Source organism: Bombina bombina, chromosome 6 (assembly GCF_027579735.1).
Source record: "Bombina bombina isolate aBomBom1 chromosome 6, aBomBom1.pri, whole genome shotgun sequence".
Classification (NCBI taxonomy): Eukaryota; Metazoa; Chordata; class Amphibia; order Anura; family Bombinatoridae; genus Bombina; species Bombina bombina.
Window position 1 is genome coordinate 645,736,151 of NC_069504.1, and position 12,368 is coordinate 645,748,518.

At 40.8% G+C, this 12,368-nt stretch overlaps 1 protein-coding gene across 1 annotated transcript in view; it reads right to left on the reverse strand.

The window, feature by feature from the left end:
* Window positions 1-12,368, reverse strand: part of LOC128662182 (putative gonadotropin-releasing hormone II receptor) — a 129,670-nt gene that overhangs the window by 61,795 nt on the left and 55,507 nt on the right. The window contains exon 2 of the mRNA XM_053716009.1: window positions 405-609. Within this exon, the coding sequence (XP_053571984.1) occupies window positions 405-609 (205 nt within the window). The remainder of the gene's footprint in view (window positions 1-404; window positions 610-12,368) is intronic.

Genomic DNA, 12,368 nt, shown 5'->3' on the forward strand with positions numbered 1-12,368 from the left:
TTTCAAATGGGCTGTATTCTTGCTCGCATTCCCCAGTGGAGTTGATTTCTGATGCTGTCTTTTTTACAGCCAATACTGCAGTACTGAAACTTTCAGTATATATGATGGTTTCAATGGGCAAAATCAGCATTTTCAAATGAAAAAGAAAGGTAAATGAGCTATTTGTAAACAAATAATACACTCAAGCAGGTAAAATGAATGCCTGAAAAAATACACAATAGGTGAAACAAATACAGTACAATGTCCCTTTAATTTAGTAATTTTAGTTTTATTATATACTAGAACAACCAGCACAGTTGGGAACAACTGGTGATTTTTCTAGAGGAGGTCAAGTGTGGGTCTATTCAATCTTGTACAATGCAAACTACTCAAGCTACAGGAAGCCTGCTGTGTATAGCACTCACGTGTTCCTTTGCTCATACGCCTGGAGATCTCAAGCAGGATCCTTGAATAGCAGAAGATCATGATGAGCAGAGGGAGCAGGAACAGGCACACAAAGCTCACCATATTGTAAGTGGTTTCTTGCCAGTGCTCATGGAAGCTGCCTCTTGTGGTGCATTGGGTGAAATTCTGAGGCTCAGTTATTGTCACGGTGTGAAACAGAAACAGCTGGAGAAAAGAAGAGAATCAGAGAAGTCCTTTTATTAGAATATAAAATCAGAGTGGATTATTTTCTGCCCCCTCCCCCCCTGATTATACAAGATGCTACTTTTGATAAAGCAGCCACAGGTTCTCATTTTTTTCTTTTATTAGTTTATACATTGTTATTAGCCAGGCTCTTAGGGGGTGTTTATAAAAAAAGCACAAATGTGTTCCTCTGTCTGGGTTTTCTTTCTTTTGTTTTTGTACTTTTATTAATATGGAAAATGGGAGGAAAGTATCTCAGTATGTGACATTGAGTTGAGAATGTAACACTGGAACAGCGCAACTCTTTCTATTGTATGAATGCAAATGTTGTCGTATTGGCTTTTCCCTCAAAAAAGAAAAGATTACTAAAAAAACGTAAATGAAAAAGTACTTTGAATGTGTTATTGGTATAATTATTATAGTTATTAAAGGGACATGAAACAGCAATAATGTAATGCTCTAATGTGCTAATGCTTAGGGATTAAACACATAGTTAAAGTCAGCCTCCCAACAGCAATGCACAAGTGATTCTGAGCGGAACATGAGTTGGTGATCCAATCAGAGAAGACATGTGAATAGCTGCCATTTACCAGCAGTGCTCAGCCAAGGATTGACAGTGCATTGTGGATCTAAAACTGATTTAGTTCTGTACAAAGAAATGTACAATAATATATACACTCTACTCTAGTAATATCCTTTTAATAATAACTTTATTCACATTTGTGTTGAAATTCCTTTGTAAGATAAAAAAAACGTTTAAAACTAATATTTTCTATTAATTTATCTTTTTTTTTCCTTATGTAAAATGCAGTAGCTTGGTTGAGTGTGTGTAAGCACTTGCTTAAAGGAACAGTAAACTCAAAATTAAACTTAAAAGGACAGTCAAGTCCAAAAAAATAGGGCATGTAATTTTAAACAACTTTCCAATTTACATTTATCACCAATTTTGTTTTGTTCTCTTGGTATTCTTAGTTGAAAGCTAAACCTAGGTAGGCTCATATGCTAATTTATTAGCCCTTGAAGGCCACCTCTAATCTGAATGCATTTTGACAGTTTTTCACCATTAGAGGGCATTAGTTCATGTGTGTCATATAGATAACATTGAGCTCACGTATGTGAAGTTACCTAAGAGTCAGCACTGATTGGCTAAAATGCAAGTCTGTCAAAAGAACTGAAATAAGTGGGCAGTCTGCAGAGGCTTAGATGCAAGATAATTACAGAGGTAAAACGTGTATTATTATAATTGTTTTTTATTTTGATATTTTTATTTTTTTTTAATTCTCTTTTTATTGCAAGAAAAGAACAAAATCATTATGACAATACATTGTGTGTGATAAAGATTAACAAAACTATAATCATCATTTCTCCAGAATGCGCAGGACGCCAAGGTGCCCTGCGGAGCATGTCTCCACAGAATTTAAGTCCACAGGGTTATGGAAGGCCAGTATACACAATTAAGATCTGTAACGTCCATAGGTGCTTCCAGATTCCGCTCTCTTGCAAGTCTTTTCTTATTTCTAATATAAACATTTAAACAGCGTAACTACCTAACTATAAAACAATAGAAATACGGCAATAATAGAACGAACATGTATGTATTTCTTACGTTCTCTGCATAAGCTGTATGTGTCCATCTTATCTAAGGGTTGGCAGGATGGTGAGGTGAGGGTAAGTGGGATGGGAGGAGAGAAGGGGAAAAAAAAAAAAGATTACGAAGGTATGTTACTGTCTGTTAGAACAACATCAACTCTACATGGCTTTGTTCAGGGTTTTGATCATTTGTCCCGTCTATGATGTTTTGCCATTCAGCAGTCATGCCCAACCGAAGCATTGCCTCCAAATGAGCGAAGGGCTTCAAAATTTGTCTCTGTATAGGTGGGTCTAATATATCTATAAGTGGTTTCCATTTTCTCAAGAAAGGGCGCAATCTGTGCTGTCAAGTCTTGCATCGTATTGCTCCACGAAGAGCTGTCTAAGTAATGTGTGTCTAAACTGAGCTATTGTTGGAGCCTGTCTTTTGATCCATCTCTGAAGAATGCAGTGTCTTGCAAGTAGCATGCATAATGTGAGGAATCTATGAAACTGTTTGTGAGTCTCGTCCCATTTAAACATAAAGATCTCTGCACCTGTGAGCGTAATCTCCAATCCCAGTGTAGTCTTTAGCCAGTACTGGCATTGTCCCCAGAATCTCCTGATCTTGGGGCATGTATAAAAGTAATGTTGAAATGACGGGGCTGCGGCTCTGCACTTAACACATATGTCGGGTAGTTGTCTGTTCCATTTGGATAATCTATGTGGCGTAATGTAGTCTGTTTGTAGCAGTCTTATTTGTGCTTCTCTATAATATACTGTCAATGTGGCCTGTCTCGTGTGTTCTAGGCTATCTTTTATGTCCTGTTCCGTCAGGTCTATTGAGCAGATATCACTGTGCTTTGACAACATACTAGAAAGGAGTGGGGCTTCCTTCTGCTTCAAGAGGCGCGTATAGAAATGGGAGAGTGAGAACACACCCAACCGAAACATTGTCTGGGATATCGCGAAAGGTGACCCCTCCCAGAAGTTTGTGTTGGAAGCCTGTAGGGAGCAGACATAGTGTCTTAATTGCAAATAGGCGTAAAAGTGTCTATTTGAGAGTTGAAATTTATTCTTTAGCTCTTGAAAAGACCTCACTATGTGTTGTAAAGGATCTAATATATCCCCGACGGTACTCAAGCCCCGCTCCCTCCAGACACGGAACGGCTTGTGATCGTTTCCAGCCGGGAAGGAGGGATTGCCCACTATCGGGATAAATTTGGGGGGGGGCAATCAATTTTCAGGTATTTATGCATCAAATGCCATGCTCTCAGCGGATCTCTATACAGCATGCTGTTGGTGATCTTAGGGGGCAGGGTCCTATCTCCGTACGGCAGATAAGTTAGCGCAATAGGCGCTGTTACTGCCTCCTCTAATTTCGCGTCACAGAAATGTCCTGTGTTCATCTGCCAGTCTGTCACCAGACGTGCCAATGCCGCCCAATTGTACAATTTAAGGTTGGGGAGACCCAGTCCTCCCATGTCATAAGGGGACTGAAGTTTGTCAGTCGCTATCCGCGGTTTGCCACCTTTCCACACAAAGCGGGTTATAGCTCTCGTGAGCATCTGTAAGTCCGCTTTAGTCATAAGAAACGGCAGCATGAATAGCGGATAAAGTAGTTTCGGTAAGATAGTCATTTTTACCAGACCGACGCGCCCTGATAGCCCCAAGGGTAAATTAATCCAGCTCGAAAGCTGAGATGAAAGTTGAATACATTTGTCAGATATGTTCAATTTGTATATTTTTAAGGGATCTCTATGAAGATGAATTCCTAAATATGTGAGGTGTCCCTTCGCCTCCACAAAAGGATAATTGTGTCTGGAGTTTGGATGTCTGTGTAACCACATGACCTCCGACTTAGTGGTGTTAATTTTGTAACCGGAGAAGCTACCGAAGTCTGTGATGGTGCGAAGTATGTGTGGTATGTGCGTCTGCGGAGAATCCACAAACAGCAACATGTCATCCGCGTATAGTGCCAAGTGAAGGGAACATCCCCCACAAGGATGCCTGGGAAAACTTGTCGAAGTTTCAACGCCAGCGGTTCCAGCGCTAGGTTGAATAATAGCGGCGAGAGGGGACACCCTTGTCTGGTTCCCCTCTGCAAGCGAAAAACTTCTGAGAAGAGTCCACCAGTCAGAACCCGAGCAATCAGGTTTTTTTATATCTTACTGACGGCTTCCAAGAAGGGGCCCTCGAAACCAAATCTTCGCATGGTGTCCAGTAGGTGTGGCCATTCCACCCTGTCGAAGGCCTTCTCTGCCTCCGACATGTCCCGCACGCTCCTCTCCCCACCCAGGGACCAATAATGATCAATGACCTGAAGTACTTTCCGCAAGTTTACCACGGAGGTACGCTTGAATACAAAGCCTGTTTGGTCTGGGTGCAACAGATCTGGAAGTATCAACTTCAGCCGATTCGCCATTATCTTAGTGAATAACTTGTAATTGGTGTTTAACAACGATATCGGTCTATAGGACTCCGGCATGGAGTGATCCTTGCCCGGCTTGGGAATAAGGGTGATGTGAGCTGAGGTGAAACTTTCCGAGGGGGTCGTTTCAGTGAGAAGTAAGGCATTGTACAGTCTAGTGAGTGTGTTAATGATCTGTGGTTGCAATGCTTTATAAAATTTGGCAGGTAGGCCGTCAGGGCCCGGAGCTTTACCAGCCGGTAGGCTCCGCAGTGTGTGCGCAAGTTCTTCTGCGGTGATAGGAGTGTTTAGATTACCCAATTGATCTGTAGAAAGTTGAGGTAGATCTACCCCACGCCAGAATTTAGTCTGGGTGTCGTTATGTGTCTGGGCCTGTCGTGTGTACAATTGGGCATAATACTGGGCAAACCCCTTCGCGATAGCTTCCGGGTTAGTGTGGGTCTTATTATTTCATCTTAATGCCACTAGTATTGTTTTTACCGTCTGAGGCTTTGTCAGGGTTGCCAGCATTCTGCCAGCTCTATCACCATATCTATAAAATTTGCCTGCAGATTTCAACAAACCCGCCGCGGCTTGTTGTTTCGCAAAGGCTTCTAGCTCCATTTTAGCGGCTATATAAGTGTCGTAGGAGGGTTTCGATCTGTTCAAGAGGTACAGCTGATAAGCCTGTCCCAGTTGCCTTTGTAATGCCCTCTGTCTATGTTGCGTATTGTATTTCACTTTGGCAGAGTATGAAATTATGTGTCCCGCTAACACTGTTTTCGCCGTTTCCCATAAGAGTTGGGGATTTTCCGTGTGTACTGCATTGTCTGTCATGAAGTCTGTCCAGGAATGTTGTAAGAACTTGACAAAAGCTTCTGATTTGATAAGATATGTAGGGAACAACAGTCAATGTCTGTGTGAGCACCTATTTAAACGCCCAGTCAATTTGGTGATTGTGATGTAAACCCAAACTTGTAATACCAAGATGTGGTTGTCTCGATAAATTGACTCACCCCTGGCTGTAGACAGTGACTCAGTTTTTTCTTCCTTCCGCTACTTGCAGAGTCTGGCCCATCCTAAGAGAGCTGGCTTAATCTCCGGGGTAATGGGTATGCATCCAGCAGAGCCCCTTTCTTTTTGCCTCCGGCTCGTGATCCGCTCTCCTCCTGGGTCCCGCTCCACTCGCGGTAACTTGGCGTCTGACGTCACTGGATACTTCCTTCACAGCCGTTCAATCAACTGTTAGAATTGTGTGGTGGGCGCTGGCTAAATCAATCGTAGTGACAGCGGATACAAGCTACCTCTGTGCAGGCTCCGTTTCAGAGAGTTCAGGATAACAAAGTGATGAGCTGCACCAGGGTACTTGTTAAAAAACTTTTATTGTAGGTCACAAAATCTTCTTTTCAGAAGCATCATTACACAACAATAATGGACATTGTGGTGTGTGTGTAGAAATCGCCCAAAGAGCTTCTTGCTGACGCGTTTCAGCCTATACCGGCCGTAATCGTAGCAATGTCCATTATTGTTGTGTAATGATGCTTCTGAAAAGAAGATTTTGTGACCTACAATAAAAGTTTTTTAACAAGTACCCTGGTGCAGCTCATCACTTTGTTATCCTGAAGATATGTAGGGAACCTGAGTATTTTTCTATTCATACTTGGGCCAACTGTTCCTACCACTAATTCAACTGGGGAATGATCTGATATCAATATGTCATGTATTTTACTATGGCTGACCTGATCCAGCAGATCACTGGCTACCAGAAACAGATCTATTCTGGACAACGTGTGTTTAGCTTTAGATAGGCAGGTGTAATCCCTATCTTCGGGATGAAGAAGTCTCCAAATGTCACATACGCCCAAGTCATTACCAAACAAGTTAAATATCTTGTCTCATATATGGCTTTATAGTTTCATCTGGGATCTTTAATGCTAAAAGTCTCCAACCACTGTCTATCTAGGTGATGCGTGGGAGAGATATTGAAGTCCCCTCCAACTATTAATTTCGTGCCTATGTACGGGGCTAGATTTTTTATCAAGTCCTTCCAAAACCTTAGATTTCTATGATTGGGGGCATGAAGATTGCAGAATACATATTCAGTCGAGTTTACTCTAGCACAAACTATCATGTATCTATGGTTGGGATCCAAATATGTATGACCCATTGTGACCGAAATTCTTTTTCCAAACGCTATAGCTAACCCACGACTAGCACTCGTGTGTGATAAGTAGATCACCTGGCCCACCCAATCTCTTTGTAGCTTCTGGTGTTCAATGTCAAGTAAGTGTGTCTCCTGAAGTAGAGCAATGTCTGTACCCAGTTTTCTTAGATGAGTGAGGACAGTCTTACGTTTTATGGGGGAGTTAAGCCCTCCCACATTCCACGTCACTATCTTTAATGCCATGTCTGTCTAATATAAGCTAGATGCAAAACAGTATATAAAAAAAAGGGGAAAAAAAGGGGGGGTGGAGGTGTGAAAGGGGGGAGGGGAGACATAAGGGTCAGGGTGAATATGACTGTATATAGGTTGTAGTGCAATCAATAAAATCACAAAGGGGACCCACCATATGTAGCTCATAGGCCGCAAGGCATTACACAATTCCCCTTTCCTCAATGCATCCCTGGTTAACTGTATTCCATTACGTGTGTATGCTACTCTCCCCCTTAGTGTAGAGGCAGTCTTAGAGTTCCCCTTCTCCTTCTCTATGTTTAGCCTAAGTCCAGTGTAGCCGTGGTCTAGCCCGTCCACAGAGGCCATCCACCCAGTAAGGGGTTTAGATGGAATATTATGCGTCCCTGTTTCTGGCTTATGGATTCTACTAAGGGTGGATATTACTGTCGGCTGTATCATGCCGCTAAATAATATGATCTAACCTTCTGGCAATGATGAACACATAACCTAACCTTGATATTGTGTAGCCTCCGTGGACCTTCATACTTTTGTTTTCCTTTCTTTTGTTTTCCCTTTCTTTGAACCAGCCCTTGATGTGGAACTTGTCCTATTAGCAGTAACTTGAGAACAGTAAGATGCAATAACCAAATCCTATTAACAAACAATACACTTAACATAACCTTGTTTGTTATCTGTAACCGTACATCTTTGGATGTAGCAGTAATAAAAACATATAACATTTCAAAATATAACATTGAAACATATATATATATAACAGTTTAACATTACCCTTAAGGCCTGGATTGACCTCCACCTCCAGACTCTCCATTTTGAAGTCCAGACATTTCTACCGTCCTTAAGAGTGTCTTTAAACATATAACACCCAGCCATTTGTTGTAACATTTGGTGGTTCAATAACCAAAGATTCAAAAGTGAAGCCTGCCGACCTCCGGCAAAGAGAAGGTGTCCCCACTCATGATGGGTGTTGTTGCTGTTCCGTAGCCAGGTAGCTCTTTAGTGCTTGTGGTGAGTGAAAGAATTTGACTCCGTGGGGTGTTTGTAGCTGAAGCTTCGCTGGGTATAATAAGGCAACTAGTCTTCCAAGTAGATATCTCAATGGAAAAATCTTGGAAAAGAAGAAGCTTTGCACCTTCATATAAGATCTCTTTGCGCGCCCTGTAGGCTCTCAGGATCTTCAGCTTCTCCTGAAATTTCAGGCACTTAAATATGACTTGTCTGGGTCTAGCCCTAGCCTGGTCCAGATTTCTTTCGGGCCCCACACGGTGCGCCCTTTCCACATCAATTGGAAGAATGTCGGGGTGCAGCCCCAAGAGTTTGGGGAATGTCAATGCAGTAAATTCTAACAGATCCTTGCCTTTGATGTTCTCAGGCACTCCTACTATTCGCAGATTAATGTGACGACTTCGATTCTCTAAGTCGTCGATGCGGTCCTGGAGGATCTGTGTCTTTTTGACCAGCTGCTTGATCGTAGTGTCTGCAGTAGATTGCCTGTCTTCTATCTCCGAAATGCGATTTTCTGCTGTAGTCATTTGTGAAGAAAACTGTCTGACCTCGCAGGTCAGAGTATCAACTCCCGCCTGGAGTGAATCCATCTTAGGGAGAAAGAAAGATTTCAATTCGTGCAATAAGGCTGAGTGGTCCACACTCTGAACCAGGATCTGGTCTGGGGAGGATGAAGGTTCTATATGTATCTCAGCTGAATGTTTTTGCTGTTTTTTATTGTCCGCATTTTTAGATCTATATGACATATCTGCAGCAGCGGAAGGAGAAAGTTTGTAAAAAAATTTGTCCACTTTCATCAGCCCTGGTAGGGCAAGTCCTCTTGTTGTGGTACTCTCAAGTGCAGTGGTCAGTGTAAAAGTTCAAGGCTGTAGCCGTGTGGGGGATGCCTTTCAGGGTGTGTAGTTAAGGCTAGCAAGACTGGTTGTCAATGGAGAGAATTGTGCGGTCAGAATGTTATGATGGTCGGACCGCAGAGCAATGAGTTGTCTTCAATTTATTTTATTTTAAATTCAGTTTCAATTTCAGGTCTGCGTGCGTGTCTGAAAGATGGGGAAGGGGCAGAAATTTTGTTTCTAATGTCCGGTGGTAGTAGTCAGGGCTAGAGGTCTGTGCAAGCCAACTCTTACCACTCTGTGATTCCTAATCTGCCGTTCCCCTCCGTGGCTCTCACAGGCCCCGTGTGTCTTATGCCTCAGTTCTCACGGCCTGGTGCAACCTTGCAGTACTTCCACACCACCTAATAACAGGGATCTGAGTTGCAGTGAGGTGGTCACTACTCTTGGTATCTGTCCTTTCTATTGCGTATGGCCAGAGTAGTGTTTAGATCTCAGGGCTAGATAATCCCTGCAAACAATCTCCGCGTTGCACTCTTTGCACTAATAGACTTTTTTTTTTCAGCCCTCTGAGAAGTGTCAGTCTGTCTATGGTGCGTTGGCTGCCGTGACCACCCCAGTGACCCCAACCAAGCCGTATTGCAGAGGCCGAGTTACCTGACCTGTTGTGTTTAGATCCGCACTCTTCAGTCTTAAGTCGGCGAGGGTTTCCACAACCCGACAAGTCCCAGAGTGAGGCCAGGCAAGCAAATTAAAGTCGGCGTGTGAGGTTATTTTACTCCGACCTGCGGAGCTCACTTAGGATGCGTCTGCCCGATATGCCCGCCTACCGGAAGTCTATTTTGATATTTTTTATATTGAACACATTTATATTGGTACTATTGTAACACGTTTATATTGGTGCTCTTGTAATTAATTCTTATATTGGTACTCATGTTTATATTGGTACTTTTGTAACATGTTTTTATTGGTACTCTTGTAACATATTTATATTGGTACTCTTGTAACATGTTTATATTGGTACTCTTGTAACTTATTTATATTGGCACTCTTGTAACATTTTTATATTGGTACTCTTGTAACATGTTTATATTGGTACTCTTGTAACATATTTATATTGGTACTCTTTTAACACATATTTATACTGATACTCTTGTAACAAATGTTTATATTGGAGGAGTTCTTAGCCGCATACCCATAAGTGATACTGTGAACTGGTGTTAAAGGAGCAATAAACCCCAAGGCCCCTGCTTATCAAGCCGTCAACTTACTTGCATTCAATTGCACCAATACGCTCGCCTAAAAACGCTTAACATCTCTGCCACGGAGCCGCACAACAAGTATGGGGCGATGAGCACCGGACTTTTGTTAACTAACAGTCATCGATCTTGCTGCTCTTCAGCTTTTTCACAGCTTTATTGGTATACTGTCACTAAACACCCACACTATACTATACTGTTTTACCCCTATCCCGCTGCTCCCGGACCCCGCAGCAACTAAATAAAGTTATTAACCTCTAAACCGCCGCCCCCATGAGCCCACTGCCACTCTAATAAATGTATTAACCCCTATCCTGCCGCTCCCGGAGCCCACCACCACCTACATTATGTTATTAACCCCTAATCTGCCACTCCCTACACCGCCGCCACCTACATTATACTTATTAAACCCTAATCTGCCGTCCCCAACGTCGCGCCACAATATTAAATTTATTAACCCCTATACCAAAGTCTAACCCTAACACCTCTAACTTAAATCTAATTTAAATAAATCTAAAGAAAATTCATATCATTACCTAAATTATTCCTATTTAAAACTAAATACTTACCTATAAAATAAATCCTAAGCTAGCTACAATATAAATAATAGTTACATTGTTGCTAAACAACAAAAAGTATCGGTGCACATCCAACCACTTAAGTCCACTCTTTCATGGCATATTTGTATATGCTTCTGTCTGTCAAATATACTTACATAGCTTCTAATAAGATTGGGATCAACATCTCGCAATAATATTGGCTTATATTTGAGCTGCAAAAACAAATATACTTCTATCTGCTAAATATACTTACATAGTTCAAATAAGATTGGGATTAACATCTCGCAATAATATTGACTTATATTTATGCTGCAAAAAATTGCCTGTTAAATATGCTTTTAAATTTAAATAAAAACTTCTGTCTGCTAAATATACTTACATAGTTCAAATAAGATTGGGATAAACATCTCACAATAATATTGACTTATATTTATGCTGCAAAAAATTGCCTGTTTAAATTTAAATAAAATAGGGATCTTAGTCACACAATATGATCATATTCTGCTAAGCCAGTCACCACTTACAAGGTGTCCCATATTAGACTGGTCCTAACTCTAACCAGTTTCCACACTGCAGCAAGTTATGTCTACACAGTGTGAAGCTTTCTAGCTTATTAAGTATATCACAATTTATCTGGAACACACCTGGGCTGGGTGGCGTGCATTAACCAAAGGGGAGGGATTTGGTCAGCTCCCTAATCAAAGATACAACAAAGGGTTTTTTTGGTTAAGCACACCACAAAAGGACTGTTTTATCTTAGCACACATATTGTGGGAGTGCTACCAAAGTGACCAAAACAATTACAAAACAACAAAAAGTATCAGTGCACATCCAACCACTTAAGTCCACTCTTTCATGGCATATTTGTGTATGCTTCTGTCTGTCAAATATACTTACATAGCTTCTAATTAGATTGGGATCAACATCTCGCAATAATATTGGCTTATATTTGAGCTGCAAAAACAAATATACTTCTATCTGCTAAATTTTTTTTGCAGCATAAATATAAGTCAATATTATTGCGAGATGTTAATCACAATCTTATTTGAACTATGTAAGTATATTTAGCAGATAGAAGTATAATTGTTTTTGCAGCTCAAATATAAGCCAATATTATTGCGAGATGTTGATCCCAATCTTATTAGAAGCTATGTAAGTATATTTGACAGACAGAAGCATATACAAATATGCCATGAAAGAGTGGACTTAAGTGGTTGGATGTGCACCGATACATTTTGTTGTTTTGTAATTGTTTTGGTCACTTCAGTAGCACTCCCACAATATGTGTGCTAAGATAAAACAGTCCTTTTGTGGTGTGCTTAACCAAAAACCCCTTTGTTGTACATTGTAGCTAGCTTAGGTTTTATTTTTATTTTACAGCCAAGTTTGTATTTATTTTAACTAGGTAGAATAGTTACTAAATAGTTATTAACTATTTAATAACTACCTAGCTAAAATAAATACAAAAGTACCTGTAAAGTAAAACCTAACCTAAGTTACACTAACACCTAACCTTACACTACAATTAAATAAATTACATAAATTAAATACAATTAACTAAATTATATACAATTATCTAAAGTACAAAAACAAACAAACACTAAATTACTGAAAATAAAAAACAAATTATCAGATATTTAAACTAATTACACCTAATCTAATAGCCCTATCAAAATAAAAAAAGCCTGCCCA